We start from the raw sequence: 19,306 nt of genomic DNA, 5'->3' as shown, positions 1-19,306 counted from the left end.
CGGTGCGGCATGCCCAGAAGCTGTTTAGCAAGGAATGCGGCGTCGCACCGGAGGTGACGAGCGGGGCCGGTGCTGTCGCATTGATTCCTGGGAGCGATGACGTTCAGCTCCCAGGAATCATTGCAAACCGGAAGTGATGGCGCTGGCCAAGGCCGCCGAGGGAGGAAGTGGAAGACAGGTGAGTATATCTTTCTACAATTACAAGGTTAGTAAAAAAAAAAAAATCCTAACTATCCATTTCTGTTTCAGGTGAGGAAAAGCAAGCGGATGGCCACAAAATCGGTTATGTCGATTTTGTGGCAGGAACTCCACTTTAAAGAGTAAAGAGGCCATTTTTTGTAATTCGGCACTGTGTAATTTAACGGACAATTGAGTGGTCGGGTGAAGCTGTAACCCAATAAAATTGATGTCATTTTTTCCCCACATATAGAGCTTTCTTTTGGTGGTATTTGGTCACCTCTGCGATTTTTATTTTTTGTGCTATTAACAAAAAAGGAGCGACAATTTTGAAAAAAAAATACACATATTTTTCACATTCTGCTATATAACATTCCCAATAAAAAAAAAATTTAAATCTAATTTATTCATCATTTTAGGCCAATTTGTATTCTGCCACATATTTTTGGTAAAAAAAAATCCCAATAAGTGTATATTGATTGGTATGCGCAAAAGTTATCGCATCTACAAACTAGGGGAAAGATTTATGTCATTTTTATTTATTTATTGATTTTTGCTAGAAATGGCGGCGAACATTATCGGGACTGCAACATTGCTGCGGACAGATCAGACACCTAACTGACATTTTTGACAATTTTGGGGGAATCAGTGACATTACTACAGTAATCAGTGCTAAAAGATATGCAGTTACTCTACCAATGACATTGGCAGGGAAGGGGTTAACACTAGGGGCGAGCAAAGGGTTAAATGTGTCCCTAGTTGGTGCTTTCTAACTGTGTGGGGGATGGACTTATGGAATGAACACAGGGACCTGTGTTTCTAAATAGGAGGGACACAGGATCCCTGTGTTCATTGCTGATAGAACAGCGGTCTGCCGTGTTTACAACAGTACACCGCCATTCTGTCTCCACGGTGAGAGATCGCGGGTGCCCAGTGGCAATCGCGGCTGCCGGCCCCACAGATAAGCTTCCTCTCTAGCGAATGGGCACACCCATACGTGTGTCCCCACGATCGCTCTTGTGAAGCGATGTACGGGTATTTATATTTGCTTATTATTATTTTTTCATTTCCATTATTCTTCATGCATCTCATCTCTTTCCATTATTTATATGAATTTCATCTCTGTTCCTTCCTCCTTGTCTCCACTCATTTTATTGCTTTTCAATCTTCTTCTTTGCTTGGGTCTTTTTTGTGTTCACTTCTCTGCTCTATTTCTGACACCCTACGCCTCCCCTTACAGAGCCGCGCATGCCTGGCGTGCCTGCTTGTTCCTACGTCATGGTCTCCATGACAGCAGTGGATGCCAAGCACTGAGAGGCGTTCTGGACCTCACACGAGCGGCCTACGTGGCGCGCCGTGATTGGCTCCTATGGTGCGCTGCCCGGCATCAGGGACGCTCTGCCCCGCCTCTTGCCAGATGTGATCGGGGTGCATCTCAGTGATGTACCCGATCATCACAGACATATTACATCCCCACACTTCCCAGTAGCATGTAACCTTCATATTTAACAATATTTTGTCTGAGTCTATGTTATGGGATTACTTAATATGTTTTAATCAGGCAGGAAAATTACGTCATATGAGGGGGGTGTCACCTATTTGCATTGATTTTGATTGGTGGTATGTTCACATATATTCTCTGTTCACCATTTGCACTGTATCACATGCCTGACGAAGGGGTCCTGCATGGCTCCGAAACGTTGCACTGTTTTTTTTTATGTGATCCTTTTTGCAATAAAGCTTTTGGACTGCTTTTGCAAGATCCATGGTGTGCTGGCAAATATGTATCTACCTGCCAACATGTACTGTGACTTACTGAAGCAGAGCATGATCCCCTCCTTTCAGAGACTGGGCCGCAGGGCAGTATACTAACATGATTACAACCACAAACACACCTCCATGACGACCACTGCCTTGCTAAACAAGCTGAGGGTAAAGGTGATGGACTGGTGAAGACCTAAAACGTATTGAGCATCTGTGGGGCATCCTCCAAGAGGGTTAAGGCAGTGCTGGAAAAAAATGGTGGCCACTAGTGTTGGTCATCTTACTTTAAAAAAGTAATTAGTTACAGTTACGAATTACTTCTCCCAAAAAGTAATTGCGTTAGTAACTACTACAAAGTTACCACATTGAAAAAGTAATTAGTTACTCAGCAAAGTAACTGTGACGTTTTTTTTTTTTTTATGTTCTATAACGCAATTACGTTCTATAACATCTTTAACCACTTTACCACCGGAGGATTTTGCTGTCTTCCGTTCAGGCCACTTTTTGCGATTCGGCGCTGTGCGACTTTAACTGACAATTGCACGGTCGTGCGACGCCATACCCAAAATAAATTTACGTCCTTTTTTTCCCACAAACAGAGCTTTCTTTTGGTGGTATTTGATCACCTGTGCGATTTTTACTTTTTGCGCTATAAACAAAAAAAGAGCGTTTATTTTGAAAAAATAACAATATTTTTCACATTTTTTTATATGAAATCCCCCCCAAAAAAATGTAAAAATCTAAATTTTTTTTAATTTTTGGCCAATTTGTTTTTTGCTACATATTTTTGGTAAAAAAAATCACAATAAGCGTATTTTTATTGGTTTGCGCAAAAGTTATTGCGTTTACTAACAAAGGGAAAGATTTCTGTCATTTTTGGTGTTTTTTTTTTTTTAACGCGTAATGGCGGCGATCTGCAAATTTTTTTGCGGGACTGCGACATTGCGGCGGACTGATCAGACCCTTGACTGACATTTTTGACACTTTTGGGGGTACCAGTGACATTACTGCAGTAATCAGTGCTATATATATGCACTGTTACTGTAAAAATGACACTGGCAGGGAAGGGGTTAATTTTATTGGAGAGGGAGGGGTTAATGTATGCCTGGTGCTTACTGACGTGTGGGGGGGGTGGGTGACTGAGTGACACAAGGACAGATCCAGGGTTCAGCTATGCTGAACCCTGCAATCTGACCCTGCCTGTCACTTCAGAGATCCGCCCGCTGTGTTTACACACAGCGGGCGGACCTCCAGACTCGATCCCCGACGATCGGGTAAGAGCAGGGGCGATCGCCGCCGCTCCTCCCCTGGCCCGACTCCCGCTGTGACTGAAAACATATATAATACTGCACAATAAACAGAACACTATCCAACTCTCCATGTAGATTAACATGTAGTTCGTTCTCAGTGAAAATGAACAATACTTTAATCTATACTAAAATACTCCTCTCATCTAACAGCTAAACCAGTGGTTGTAACGTAGGAGGAGAAGCTTTTCAAATCTTTTGCCTGACAGTCTGTTCCTCTTCAGAGAGAAGACAAGCTTGCCCAGGCTGAACAGTCTCTCAACAGGTGCACTAGATGGAGTAGCAGCATTGTAACGTAGTGAAATTTTCTTGATGAGAGAAAATCCACACAGAGAGTTAAAGTTTTGTGCTGAAGATCTAATATAGTCTGCCACCTGGTTTTCTGCTGAAGAGGAGGTTTCCTCCTCATCCTCCTCAAAGGAAAATAAATAGTTCTCTTTGGCTGAATCTGTGTGATGTGAAGATGTGCTGTTACCTGGCTGTGGTTCTTCGAGGACATTTCTTCGGCACTCTGCCAGCAAACTTGCCTTATGCCTCGTACACACGCAACCATTATCGGCCGACCGATCGTCCGACTTTTGTCCAGAGTGGTGTTTTGTTGGTTGGAATGTGCCTAGACTGCACACGAATTTTCTCGGCCAACAAAAATCTACTTCAGAAGTGATGTCATGTGCTGGTTTACTTTCCGTGTGTTTTTTCTTCTCTGAGCATGCCCAGTCTTTCTCATCAGATTTTTGTCTGCCGAAATCTGTACTGACTGACGGAAAATCGGCCGTTGTGTTGACGGCCAACAAAAATTTTATAGCCTGCACACCAGATTTTTTTCGGCCGAATGGTCGTGGTCGGTTGTCGGAAGCATCATACTAACAAGCCGAAAATCGGCCGATCGGATGTTGGCCAAAAATTCCCGGCAAATAATCGATGCGTGTGTACGGGGCTTTAGCCTTATCCTTTAACTCCTGTGACCGCAGCCAGCGAAGTTTGAATTTTGGAAGAGTTACGGCAGCAAGTATAATAGCCTCTTCATTTCCCAGGACATCAGCAAATCTGGTTTTGATAGCCTGAAATGATAAGAATAATAACATTAAATGTATGTATCAACACAAATCAGTGATATTATTAATATTATGATTATAATGATAATCATAATTAGTAGCAGTTGTATTTTTTATTATTATGAGTACTACAGCAATGTTCACTTAATAAATAATAAAATATTAAATTCAAGTTCTTACTGTGACTATGGCGTCAGGAAGGTCCCTCAGTATTTGCAGGCCACTTTTAAGGGCTTCTGTCTTCAGCATTAATGTCTCAATCCTTGGTAGGAGTGTACCATGAAAACAGTTCTCTTCTCCCTGAAGTATATCCAAGGCAACTGTAAGGGGCTTCATCACAATACAGCACTCCTTTAAAAACTGGTGTTCCCTTTCTGTTATCGCTGTCAGTCCTAATTTGGAGGAAATAGATTTAAGGTCTACCATGGATATTTCACAGATTCGAGCCAGGGCATCTTATAAGGAATTCCATTGTGTTGTACAAGGTACAAGCAGCTTTTTTGACACCAACTCATCAACTGTTTCAGTAGCCAAAGCTGATCGTCTAGTCTTGTTCCATAGGTCAGTACATTTGGCAGTAGCACTTCTATAAACAGCCTTTGTTACATATTTTGACCGCAGCCACTTGTCAACATCTGTGCATGAAATCAGGTTTAGTGTGTGTGATGCACATCTCTTGTGGGGGGGGGGGAAATTATCACAACATCACTATCACTATCATCAGTTGCGTGTAGAGCATCATTAACCACTTGCCGACCGCCGCCCGACTATATACGGCGGCGGTCAGTCCCTCCCAGGCAAAGTGACATACCGGTACGTCACTAGCCTGGGAGCGAATAGGGGGCGAGCGCGCGCCGCTGGAGGCGCGCTCCCGCCCCCGCTCGTACCCGACGAAGCCGGCGCGTGTGACCGCCGGACCTGATGTCCGCCGGTCACTCGCGATCGTCGGGTAGGGTAAACAAAGCCACCTGTCATTCTCCCCTGTGTAAAAGCACAGATCACTCGGTCCTGCTATGTAGGACCGTTGATCTGTGCTTTTACATCACAAGCCACATCCAATGACAGTTAGAAACACGCCCCTAGGGACACACTTAACCCCTCCCTCTCCAATAAAGTTAACCCCTTCCCTCCAAGTGTAATTTTTACAGTAACAGTGCATATGTATAGCACTGATTACTGTAATAATGTCACTGGTACCCCCAAAAGTGTCAAAAATGTCAGTCAAGGGTCCGATCTGTCCGCCGCAATGTCGCAGTACCGCAAAAAAATCGCAGATCGCTGCCATTACGCGTTAAAAAAGAAACAACAAAAATGACAAAAATCTTTCCCTTAGTTAGTAAACGCAATAACTTTTGCGCAAACCAATCAAAATACGCTTATTGTGATTTTTTTTACCAAACATAGGTAGCAGAAAACAAATTGGCCAAAAATTAAAAAAAAGTTTGATTTTTTAATTTTTTTGGGGGGGAATTTCATATAAAAAAAATGTGAAAAATATTGTTATTTTTGCAAAATTGTCGCTCTTTTTTTGTTTATAGCGCATGATCAAAAAATCGAACAGGTGATCAAATACCACCAAAAGAAAGCTCTGTTTGTGGGAAAAAAAGGACGTCAAATTCGTTTGGGTACAGTGTTGCACGACCGCGCAATTGTCCGTTAAAGTCACGCAGTGCCGAATCGCAAAATACCCCCTGGTCAGGAAGGGGGTAAAATCTTCCGGGGCTTAAGTGGTTAATGTCTGTAAACGTCACCTCATCTTCATCGTCTTCTTCAGAATCACTTTCCTCAAGTGGCTGGAACCTCTAAAATGCTTTAACAAAATTAGAGCCATTATCAGTCACTGTTGCTGTGATTTTTTGTGTTATCCCATATGTTGAGTGTATATTGTCAAGCTCAACTGCAATGGCGTCATGACTATGATGCCCCTTACACGGTCTGCAGGCAAGAGCTGCTTTTTCTCTTTCCATGTTATTTGGATTGATCCAATGTGCTGTCACACCCAGGTAACTTTTATTGTGGGCTGTCCAGATGTCTGCTGTAGTTGAAATGTACTCTAATTCCTCCAATGACGTTTTGAGCTCAATATTCATTTTTTCGCATTCACTGTCTATGAATTTAGCTAAAGTCAGAGGCGTAACTAGAACCTTCAGGGCCCCGGTGCAGGAAACCATGAAGGGCCCCCTGGACCCCTGGCCGGGGCCCTTCCCTTCAAGCCTGGGACTCTTCCCACTGATCCTGGGGCCCTTTACTCTCGTTGCGGGACCCTTTCACAAGTTCTGCAGTGGGCCACCTTCCTGCGATGTTGGGGCCTCCCCACAGTGGCGGAATGCCAGGGCCCGGTTAAAAGTGTGACCTTTACGATCCTGGAAGTTCACCCACTGGTGTCAGTTGTTTTTATTTTTTTGGTATTTTAATTGTATTATTTTTTATCATTTTATTTTATTTTTTTACAATGTCACTGACTATGACTCTGTTCATTGAGAAAAGGAAGGAGCTGGTAAATTACCTATTTACCGACCCCTTCCTGGTTCTCTATTGTGACACATCCCCTGCAGCAGCCGGCAGGAGAGGGTAGGGAGCACAGTAGGGGGGGGGCAGCACAGTGGGGGGGGGAAGCTCAGTAGGGGGAGGAAGCACAGTAGGGGGGGGACCAGGGGAGCACACAGGGGCCCAGAGATAGCAGAACACAAGTGAACTGGATGGATAGGAGGAGTGGCGGGGGCAGCATACAGAGGAACCAATCTCCTCCATTTTCCCCCTGCAGCTACAGGAGGAAAAAGGAGGGCAGTGATTTCTCTACATGCGGCCCCTGCTGCCCCTCCTATCCAGGTGTACAGGGGAGCCGCACAGGGCCCCCTGGAGCATGGGGCCCGGTTGCGACCGCAACCCCTGCAACCCCTGTAGTTACGCCCCTGGCTAAAGTGTTTCAGCATTGGGCAACCCCCTTTCCTCCTCCTCGTATTGGTATTTTAGCAAGGATAGCTCTGAATGACTCAGACCCCACAGTGGACAGGGGGGGGCATGTTTTCAACAACATACCTTGCAATCAATGTATTCAGCTCGGTCTTGGTCACCTGTTGCTGAGCCGAAAAATTGAGCGTTGCTTGTTTTGCTTGAGTGGCTCCGTCTCGTTCGCTAGCTGCATTCGGAGTTGGGTTAGCAGCAACAAGGGTCGTGTTAGCATGTGTTGATGTGAGTTGCTTCATAAGATTTGAGTTGCTTGAGGCAGACGTGGATAAAGTCTTTTTTCCTGGGCATAGCGTGCATGTTACAGAAACATTCTTGCCTTTAATTTCAATTAAGGAGAAGTAGTGCCGGTACTTCCAGTTCGAGAATGCTAACTTTGATTTTCCCCAGCTCGTCCCCATTGTCGCTGACGGCTGGTGGTGTGGCACTGTTGGGGGTACTGGTAGTGTGGTACGGTACGGTGGTACCTGACCTGAGTCTGACTCCAGTCCTGACTGTGGTATTTTATGTTTTTTTGTTTGTTTATTTTTGGTACCTGCTGCTGGCTGGTGGTGGTGGTGGCTGGTGGTGGTGTGGCACACTGGTGGGGGTCGGACTCAGTCCTGAGTCTTGATTGTGGTAACCGTCCGTATTTTTATTATTTTTTTTTTTTTGGTACCTGCTGGCTGGCTGCTGGTGGTGGTGGCTGGTGATGTGGCCTGGCCTGCCCAGGCACACTGGTGGGGTCCGTCTGGCTGTGCTGCTGTCCCTCCTGTTGTGACTGTCTCAACTCTCCTGGCTGTGCCTGACTGTAGACAGTGGGGGACTGGTAGTGGTAAATATATATATATTTATATTTTCTGGCGCGCTGTAACTCCGCTATATAACTAGCCTGGCTGTGCAACTCTCTCTCCTCTCAACTCTCAGGCCAGTACCGCAGACAGTGCCTGCAGGGTCATAGAGGAGTGAGGAGGAAGTACACTACTGCCATCTAGTGGCGGTAGATGTAATTGCGGTAACGCCGCTTAAATAATGGGAACGGCGTTACCGTGGGGGGAAAGGTAAACAATTCGATTACTAGTTACCCGCAAAAGTAACGGCGTTAAGTAACGCCGTTTACTTTAACAACGTTATTCCCATCACTGGTGGCCACACAAAATATTGACACTTTGGGCCCAATTTGGACATTTTAACTTAGGTATGTACTCGCTTTTGTTGCCAGTGGTTTAGATATTAATGGCTGTGTGTTGAGTTATTTTGAGGGGACAGCAAATTTACACTGTTATACAAGCTGTACACTCACTACCTTACATTGTAGCAAAGTGTCATTTCTTTAGTGTTGTCACATGCAAATATATAATAAAATATTTACAAAAATGTGAGGGGTGTACTCACTTTTGTGAGATACTGTAAGCCCTGATCCTATCACCTTCTCAAGAAGTCATTTCAGAGATAAGCCCTGATCCTATCACTCTCAGGAGGTCAGTTTAGATATAAGCCCTGATCCTATCACTCTCAGGGGGTCAGTTAAGATATAAGCCCTGATCCTATCACTCTCAGGAGGTCAGTTTAGATATAAGCCCTGATCCTATCACTCTCAGGAGGTCAGTTCAGAAATAAGCCCTGATCCTATCACTCTCAGGAGGTCAGTTCAGATATAAGCCCTGATCCTATCACTCTCAGGAGGTCAGTTCAGCGATAAGCCCTGATCCTATCACTCTCAGGAGGTCAGTTCAGATATAAGCCCTGATCCTATCACTCTCACGAGGTCAGTTCAGATAAAGCCCTGATCCTATCACTCTCAGGAGGTCAGTACAGATTTAAGCCCTGATCCATGGGCATCCGAAGGTAGGGGCAAGAGGGGGCATATGCTCCCCCTTGAATCTCAACTTCCTCCTTCAAGTGGTTGTTAAGCCATTTTATACCATCCTGTCTGGTCTGTTTAATAATCCTGTGTGCCTGTGTGTCTGTGTTTTAAAAAAAAAAGCCATTCTTTACCAGTTTTCAGAGGGCCGAGTACCGCTCACGTGACCCGTCGGCTCTCTCCTCTCCCCGTCTGACAGCTGCCTGCAGTGGGCGGGGCAGAGGATTCCTCACTGATGTCAGTCGGAAGGGGAGGAGGAGAGGAGGAAAGAGGCGGATGGTCACGTGAGCGACGAATGGCGCTCTGAAAACTTGTTTCCGGCTTATTTTTTATATAACACAAACACAGGGGCACACAGGATTATTAAACAGACTGTAGCCAGGATATGAAACTTTAAATGAAACTACAGCAGCAGGTGGAGAGGGGGGTGGGCACTGACAAAGGAGCAGGCAGGGAGGGGGGAGAGAGGACAGAGGAGGACAGGAGGCCTGTGGATGATGGAGGCAAGTAAACTGACCACAGTGTCAGGGCTCAGCCGCCATGGTATACCGTGGTCAAATTACAGAGAGGAGGGCATAGCCAGGCAGGATCAGCCAGCTATTTTAGGTGATAGAAGGGGTCAAATTACACAGGATCATTTTTTTTTTTAGATTAACAAATGCTTTAAAAATAAATTCTGTTGTTTGCTCTTTAAAAATAAATACTCAAAATAAGTATAATGACTAAGCCCCTCCCCTTCATGACATTGTTGAAAAGGGGCAGAGCATGGGTGACCTTAAAATGATGCCCCCTAAAAATAGTTCTGTGGACGCCCATGCCCTGATCCTATCACTCTCAGGCAGAACAGTCTGCACATATTAATGTGAATTCTTATCTATGTTACCTATAGTCAAATCCCTTCTCATTGGGATGAGCAAAATTGAGAGCTTTCAATTCCCTGAAATTTCATAAACAATTAGGAGATTTTATCAAAATTCTACCATGTTGACAAAATGCTTTGGAGCCAAAGGGGAAGGTAAAATTACAGTAGTATATGGTATAAATTAAGGGGGCAGTGAATCTTAACAGTGAAAAAATAAATAAAATAAAACATTCAGACCCGGTTCACAGCGGTGTGGCTTTGAAATAGCGATTTTAAAGCCGCACATGAGTGCAATTTGCACTGACGATTTCATTGAAATCAGCAAAAAGTAGTGCAGGAAACCTTAAAGCCGATGCGACGTGAGTTGCAGCTATTTGCATGGTTGCATTGTCAACAATGGGGTGTGACTTGTCATGCGATTTGGAACTGTCAAATCGCATAACAATTCACACTGATGAAATAAATAAAAGGAGGTTGCAACGGCGCTACCTTTAAAGTGATAAGTGCTATATAAGTGCCAACTTTAAATAAAGTGCTAGCAAATTAAAATTGTACCCTGACACGTTGGGTCCAAAGTAAAGTGCACTAGTGACTTGTGAAGTGACAAGGAAAACTAATTGTTTATCCTGGACCCAAGAGGTGCAATCTGATAAAGTGCAAGTGTTGTGCTGTATATATACTCAAATAAATATAAAACAGTGAATTTCAAGGGTGCAATTTATTAGTGAAAACTGTTTTTAGCTTCAGTAAATTATATTGAATACACAAATAAACAAGTGGATATAAATAATATCTGTGCAATAATATCCATGCTGTGTGTGGCGTATTTTATTGCCACTTAGTGAAGAGTGAACGAAAATAAATTGAGATAATTTAAAATATAAAATGGGGTTGCAATTCCTTTATGTGTCCACTAGATGTCACCCCTGATATACGACCTGTAATGCTGTAGGTGGTCGGTTATTTCCGGGGTTCTCCAGCGAATGGACGTAGCTTTGAATCCCTCAAATAGAAGAAAAGGGCCCCATGATGTGGTATACAATCTGTAGCGTGGAACAAAGAGAGCAAAAAACTCACGTTTAGGCTGTCTAAGATCAGCGGCGACGGCCGGGAAGCTTCCGGGTTCCACGGCCCAGGCTCCGAAACCGGAAGTGATGTGATGACGTTGCGACTCCGCCCTACGTGTTTCGTCAGAGGACGTCTAATAAATAAAATAAAACATTCAGACCCGGTTCACATCGGTGTGGCTTTGAAATAGCGATTTTAAAGCCGCACATGAGTGCAATTTGCACTGACGATTTCATTGAAATCAGCAAAAAGTAGTGCAGGAAACCTTAAAGCCGATGCGACGTGAGTTGCAGCTATTTGCATGGTTGCATTGTCAACAATGAGGTGTGACTTGTCATGCGATTTGGAACTGTCAAATCGCATAACAATTCACACTGGTGTGAACGGGGTTCAAAGCAATAGTTCATAACCAGCTATCAGATAAACACAAACAAATATGCACAAAGAACACTACATGAAACAAACTACCCTAAATACCCACCCACAAAAAAATAACCCTTTAAAGTGTTTGTAAAGTCACAATTTGATTTTACATGTATACCCTCCAGATTATGCTGCCAATAGCTATAGTGTGTGTGTGTTTTTTTAACCACTTGTTGACTGCCCCACCTACATATACTGGGGGCGGTGGCTCTTCTGCGCTAAATCACGTACAGGTAGGTGATTGGACACAGCGGGAGCCAATCAGTTGGCTCCATGGACCCCTAAGTCCTGAGAGAGGCAGAGCGTTCGTAACAAGGGAAGACAAAGATCTTGTGTTTCTGATAAGCAGGAACACAGATCTCTGTCTTCCTACAGAACAAGTATCCCCCAAACAGTTGGAAAGCACCCCCTAGGGACACATTTAACCGTTTGATCGCCCCTGATGTTAACCCCCTCCCTGCCAGTGTCATTAGTACAGTGACAGTGCATATATTTTAGCACTGATTACCGTATTGGTGTCACTGGTTCCCAAAAAAGTGTCAAAAGGGTCACAGGGTGTCCGATGCAATATCGCAGTCCTGCTATAAGTCGCTGATATCTGCCATTACTAGTACAAAAAAGAAAGAAATAAAAATGCCATAAATCTATCCCATAGTTTGTAGACGCTATAATGTTTTTGCGGAAACCAATGAATATACACTTATTGGGTTTTTTTAACCAAAATTATGTAGCAGAATACAGATTGGCCTACATTTATGAAGAAATTCGATTTTTTTAGACTTTTTATTGGATATGTAGAAAGTAAAAAGTATTGTTTTGTTTTTTCAAAATTGTTGGTCTGTTTTTGTTAATAGCGCAAATAAAAACTGCAGAGGTGATCAAATACCACCAAAAGAAAGCTCTATTTGTAGGGGAAAAAAACATACTTTTTTTTGGGTACAGCGCCGCAGGTCTGCGCAATTATCAGTTAAAGTAACGCAGTGCCGTATCGCAAAAAAATGGCCTGGTCATGAAGGGAGTAAACTTTCCAAAGCCAAAGCAGCTAAATACCTTTTCTCACACCGCAGCTGAGCTGTCACACGATCCCCCTCCACCCATCTACCCCGATCTATAGAGAGAAGCGGGAGGGGCCGAGATTTCCCCTGTGACGTCAGCCAGCCAGCAGAGGGGGATTGCGTAAACCGCACAACGGCAGTGTGGGAAAAGGTATTTAGCCTTTTCATTTTAAAAAAACACACACTGTAGTTATTGGCTGCATAATCCAGAGGGGATACATGTATATTTGCTGCATATTGCAGATGAATTGCAGTGGGAGGGGTGGAGAGGAGAGCCGCTCTCTCATTGACAAGCAGAGGGGTGTGGGAGAGGGAGGAGACTCACAGCAGAGGGCAGGCTGATGGAGGCACGTAACCTGCCCACAGTATTATGGCTCAGCAGCCATGATTACCTTGGTCAGCACAGACAGGGGGACACAGGAACAGGTAGGATTAACCAGGTATATTACAGCATAGGAAGGGACTAATTACACAGCACAGCTATAGATCATGACTTAAAGGAACATGATCCTTTTTTTCTTTTTTTTTAGGGTTACAACTACTTTAATACATTTTAGGAGATTTTTTTAAAAGCAAACTTTGAATATGTTCAATGAATGAAATTGAGAGATTCTAATTTGATTAAATTTTACCTATGATGAATTTGGTCATTTTTACAGCAGCAATAATTCCATTCAAATCACTCTGCAATTTTTACTAATTATGAACTAGAGCAGACCTGGGCAAATTGCAGCCCTATGGCCACATCTGGTCCTTTGGCTTTCCCTATCTGGCCCTCAATGCCTCCACGGTCAGCATGCTTCACTGTCAGCTTCCTCGCTGTGCACTAACAATTAGTGAGTTTTAGGCTCTGTTCACCTACTGGCGTATCGGATTGCGGGCAGAATCGCAGAGATTCTGCCCGCGATCCTGAATTATTGCAAATCGTGGGACGCCCGGGCGATTCCTGTGACTTGCAATTGTCGCCCAATGAATCACAATAAAATCGCACAAACATAATACCGGGATGCCGGTTGACCCAAAAGAAGTTTTTGCACTTTTTTTGGCGACAGGGATCACGCGATTCTGTTTGCATGATTTTACCACGATTCGTCGGGCGACAATCGTGGCAAAATCGTGCTGCGTTTGGGGTGCCATTGCAAGTCACAGGAATAGCACGGGCATTCCGCGATTTGCAATGATTCGGCATCGTGAGCAGAATCGGTGCGATTCTGCCCGCGATCCGATACGTCAGTATGTGAATTGAGCCTTACTAATATCTTTTATTGTTTTTTTAGGACTTAGTATTATACTATTGAAGTTTTCTAACCTTTTTCAATGTGATTATTTACCATACATACCTATTAAATATCTGTGGTCTAAATGAATTAGCAGTAGATTCCTGGTAATTATATTGTGACAATTGTCGTGTGTTATGAAACGTCGTATGAAACAAAGTTTATGAACAAAGAAGACACAATGTATGTTAGTACACAAGTTATTAACAAAGCAATGACAGGCTGAAAGGATCTGCAGCTGTCTGCCGATCTTCACAAGTATTACAGATATCTGCACAAATCTGTCTGTGTCGAGGCTAGCTGCAAATAACTGCTGGATATGTACAGTAGATACGTGCAACCATCAGTGGACAGCTGTGGCTTTTTGTCAGCCTGTCATTGCTTTGTACAGGCTGAGCAGCCACAGCTGTTTGGAACTGCCTGTGATTTAAGCCACAAATATTAGTAGAATCTGCTGCCATACCTAAAGTCCCCAGTGCCACTGCGAATGAGGACTAACATGTTAAAACTTGCGTGAAGTTTTAGTGATTCAGTTTATATCTTCTTCAGGGTCCTTTCACACGGTGCGCTGTCCGACGAGGTCCGTTCTGCTCAGCGGGAGATCGATCTGCCGATCCCCACTGAGCAGGAGGATGACGGCTCCCTCTCTGCCCTGTGTGCGCAGCTATCAGATCCCCGCTGTCCTCTATGGGGAGATCAGATGAGAATGGACCGCCTGTCCGTTCTCATCCGATCCCATCCGATCCGATCTGCCAGACGGATGGAAAATAGGGTTTCCATCCGTCCGGATTTCACGGACAGGATCGTATCGGATAGCAGCGGGTGTCAGCGGAGATGTCTCCGCTGACTTCCGCTGCCCCATAGGGATGCATGGAGCATCCGATCAGGTCCGCCTAAAAAACTGACAGGCGGATCTGATCGGATCGCTCGTGTGAAAGGACCCTTAAAGTCATTGTAAAGTCTAATTTTTCTTCCTATGAAAAGAGCAATTTTTTTCTTTGTCGCATACATGTAAAAATCCAAACTTTTGGCAATAAAAATCATATAAACACCCAGAACATCATATATTTTCTGAAAGCAAGAGGCCCTATAGAATAAAAAGGTAATAGTTTCAATTTTTTGTTTCATGTAATATTTGTACAACTGTTTTTTAAATGCAATTTTTTTCTGCAAAAATCACACCATATAATACCCATTTTTGGTTAAAATATAAAAACTGAGGTTGCATCGAGTAAATGGATACCTAACATTGCATGTTTTAAAATTGTGTGTGCCCACGATATTGCCAAAAACTATGGTGCCCAAAAATCACCATAGGTGACGCTTTAAAAGCAGTTATAGCTCATCCATTTAGAGTTAACTAGGAGCTCTTGTGTAGAAATTATTGTTCTCACTCTGACATTCACAGGGATATGTCATGTGGGGTGCGACCACGGTTCACATATACGCATGCGCCCTGGGCTTCCATTTGCGCAGGTGCAACAGGGGCTTTGGGAATTTTTTTTTACATTTTAATATATTTTATCTTTTTTTTTTTTAATTTTTAATTTTATTTATTTTTATGTGATTTCTATCACAGGGGGGTTAATAAACCCCTATGTGATAGAATTGGGCAGGTGACAGGTACTTTATCTTGGAGACATTAGTGGTCTAATAGTCCCCAATAGCTCCCTGCTCTTCACACCATCTAACCAAGCACAGATCGGCTTGGTTAGAGTTGTTCTTTGGCTTTACTGGCCAGGAAAGTGTGTATATAAAATCGGAAATGACATTGCTTCCAAGTTAATTGTTTGTCGGTGAGATCGAGGCATAGATTTGCCTCAGTCTCACTACAGTCCCCCCCCCCACTGACAGATGATGTGTACCTGGGCGTTGGTAAGCGATGAACAGGAGAAGCGGCTGCCGGTGGGAGGGGGGCTGGCTCTGCGGAAGGGGTCGGCAGCTATGGAGCTCCCGCATCACTTTTACTTTGAAGCCAATTGCCAGCCCTACAAAACCCAAACAGGCATCAGCCTGGGATCAAAGGTTCTCCCTTTGGACATACATAGTTCGTCCAAAAAGCTGAACTAGTAATAAGCTTATGTTTAACCACTTGCCGACTGCCGCACAACTATTTACGTCGGCAGTCAGCCCCTCACAGGCAAAGTGACGTAGGGTTACGTCGCTAGCCTGTAAGGGTTTTGGGAGCAAGCGCGCGCCGCCGGATGCGCGCTCCCGCTCGGTCACGGACCCCCCGCGCGTGTGCCCGGCGGATCCGATATCCGCCAGGAACTCGCGATCATCCATGACAGCGGGAGAAAGGCAGGCGGCTAATGTAAACAAAGCCGCCTGTCAGTCTCCCCTGTGTAAGAATGGTGATCAAACGGTTCTACTATGTAGGACCGTTGATCACTGTTCTTACACATCAAGCCACAGCCAATCACAGTTAGAAACATGCCCCTAGGGACACACTTAACCCCTCCCTCTCAAAAAAAGTTAACCCCTTCACTGCCAGTGTCATTTTTACAGTAACAGTGCATATGTATAGCACTGATTACTGTAGTAATGTCACTGGTAACCCCAAAAGTGTCAAAAATGTCAGTCAAGGGTCCGATCTGTAAGCCCCAATGTCGCAGTCCCGCAAAAAAATCGCAGATCGCCGCCATTACGCGTTAAAAAAAAAACAACAAAAATGACAAAAATCTTTCCCTTTGTTAGTAAATGCAATAACTTTTGTGCAAACCAATCAAAATACGCTTTTTGCGATTTTTTTTTTTTTACCAAACATATGGTAAAAAAAAAATTGGCCTAAAATGTTAAAAAATTTGGATTTTTACATTTTTTTGGGGAATTTCGTATAAAAAAATGTAAAAATATTGTTATTTTTGCAAAATTGACGCTCTTTTTTTTTGTTTATAGCGCATGATCAAAAAATTGCACACGTGATCAAATACCACCAAAAGAAAGCTCTGTTTGTGGGAAAAAAAGGACGCCAAATTCGTTTAGGTACAGCATCGCATGACCGCGCAAATTGTCCGTTAAAGTCACGCAGTGCCAAATCGCAAAATAGGCCCTGGTCAGGAAGGGGGTAAAATCTTCCGGGGCTTAAGTGGTTAATAAAAGGCTAATTCGGCCATTTAACTCCAATTACTAGTAATGTGGTTTTTCTTAGATGCTATAGAAAGGTGTAGTTGTGTACAGTTTTGGGTAAGAATTCAAGTATGGAGGTGACCTCTGTTCTACCCTTGTCAAGGTGATTATAAGGATTGTAGAAGATAGTTAGGAATGCTTTTTATTGGGACTTTTATGTTCTTGTTTTTACAAAGCTCTTTATAGAGATGCCTTTTTTCTGTTTATTATTTACCTAACATAAAAATGTTTTTTTTTCTTTTTACTTTTTAATAAAAAATATATATTTTTAATAAAGGTATTCCTCTAGGTCTGAACATAATTTTATAACAAAAGACAATATGTGCAAAACCACTGTATATTTCCTTTAAGATTTATTTCCACAGTAATCACAACACAGCGACTCTTACAGCAAATGAATAAAAATATATTCAGTATGAAGGCTACCATCATCCATATAACAATGCCTTTTGTAGCGCTCCTGCTGTGCCTTCTTGCCAAGAGATCTATCGTAGAGGTCAGTAAACTGACACCTTGAGGCATCCCGGCCTGTGAGTCACCTACAAAAAGAAGAGCCTCTAGGAAACTCCTGCTGGGTCCTCCACAGAGAAAAAGGTTCTTCCTCTAGGGAATATACAGTTTTCACTCAGATATTCAGAGAAAAGGTCAATTTGGCATTAGTTGAAGCCTTTCTGCACAGAACAGGCCTGAACGGAGCCCCCCGGGATCCAGCCGTGCACCGAGGCTGCTATTGTAAGTCTGGTGTGATTTGTGTTGACACATCTGAGCTTTCATTATGTACACAAGGCTTTATTCCTGCAGTGTAAAGAAGCCAATGAGCAGGCTAATATTCCAGTGGAACTCTCTTAACCCCTTAGCAAATGGCACTCGGGGGCAAATTCGTCAAAGGGACTTATTTATGTCACGGAGGATGAACTTATTGTTGTGCCCAAAGCCAAATTTACAGAGCAGGCCGCCCACGCAATGATTAAAACTTGAAATAGGCAGCAAATTAGCATGTGTGCTTTGACATAAGAGATCAGAGGCTTCAGTAAGTAAAATTGAGGCAAGTTGGCAATTGTTTACTGCTTATCGCGTTTAGACATTCCAAGTGCCAGTTTTACATTCAAGATGGCAGCCGGCTGCCTTTAGTGCTGTCAGGAGACACTAGAGGCAAAATTTGGGCTTTTCTCTTACTTTCACTTTCAATGATAATGGTAAACAGGACAAATAGAGAGGGGGAAACTCCCTAATGGGGACACGGAAAGCAATAAAACCTGACATGGGGTCTAATCCCTCTCCACTCTATCCAAAACTAAAAAAAAGTTTTGCCTTTATTTATACTTTAATTAAATTTTTAACTTAAGGTCCCCTTCGACCTACAACAAAACACCTAATGTTTAACATTTCACCTGACCCTTGCGCCAACTCTAACACTTTACGTAACCCCTAAAATGAGTCCTTTGGATGGAGACGGTCTTTAAAGCGGAGTTCCAGCCTCACACACTCACCTATCCAACGGTCCAGCGATGCGGCCGCCCGAAGCCTCGCTCTTCTCCCTCTCTGCTCTGCGGCGCCGGCATCACTGGTGTGGGCACCCAGCTGTGATAGTTTGCGGCTTCACAGCCGGGTACGCACTGCGCATGCGCGAGTTGCGCTACGCGTCGTGATTGGCTGGCAATCTTCTGGGACCTCTGACGTGTCCCAGAAGATTGCAGGGAGGGAGGGGGGGAGAGGAGAACTTCCGTTCAGGGCGCCGCGGCGCTCCGAGCGAAATGGGAGCGGGTACCTGTCAAAACTAGGTACCCGCTCCCCCCCCCCCAAAAAAAAATTAAATGCCATTTCAGGGGGTTAGAACTACCTAAAGCGGAAGTTCCCCTTTTGGGTGGAACTCCGCTTTAACTAAGCCCTAATGGTAAAATAACCCTTTCTGCAGTTTGCTCACCTTATCCCCTGCCAGGATGACATGACATTGAAAGCCCCTAATGAGGGCTAAGTTATTATAATAAAGACGTTCAGGCTGAAATATGGACCTGTCCCCTTGAATACCTCCCTTTCTCAAGGTTTGCTCAGTCTTTACCCAAAATCAAAGACTCTAATGTAATAGCAGGGCATCATGGCCCCGATGGCCTTCCCCCTAGGGTTGCCACATCATCCCTTTAATCCAGGACACACAATTACACAGGTTCTGAGGCTGACATAATGCGCATACCACCTTAATAAGCCACAGAACCTGTGTAATTGTGTGTCCTGGTTTAAAGGGATGAGGTGGCAACCCTACTCCACCCCCACCCCCCCCCCCCCACCAGTCCTGCAAAAAGAACCTTGCAATAATTCATGACCAATTTGAAGACTTCAGCAAGGGTAGGTGTTAACCATTTGCCGACCTTAGGCTGGCTC

The 19,306-nt window shown here is 44.0% G+C and overlaps 1 protein-coding gene across 1 annotated transcript; it reads right to left on the bottom strand.

The window, feature by feature from the left end:
• Window positions 1-3,295: 3,295 nt before the first annotated feature.
• On the bottom strand, window positions 3,296-4,729 carry LOC309566697 (uncharacterized protein; the record flags this gene model as incomplete). The annotated part of the gene is made up of 3 exons (XM_082271961.1): window positions 3,296-3,770; window positions 4,182-4,309; window positions 4,484-4,729. 3 exons carry the CDS (start codon window positions 4,727-4,729, stop codon window positions 3,395-3,397), a joined length of 750 nt encoding a protein of 249 aa, XP_082128087.1. The 3' UTR covers window positions 3,296-3,394.
• Between the last annotated feature and the right edge of the window lie 14,577 nt (window positions 4,730-19,306).

This window comes from Pelophylax lessonae, assembly GCF_965119305.1.
Source record: "Pelophylax lessonae genome assembly, chromosome: 11".
Lineage (NCBI taxonomy): Eukaryota > Metazoa > Chordata > Amphibia > Anura > Ranidae > Pelophylax > Pelophylax lessonae.
Note: the sequence above shows the minus strand (reverse complement) of the source record. Positions and strands in the feature narration are given on the sequence as shown.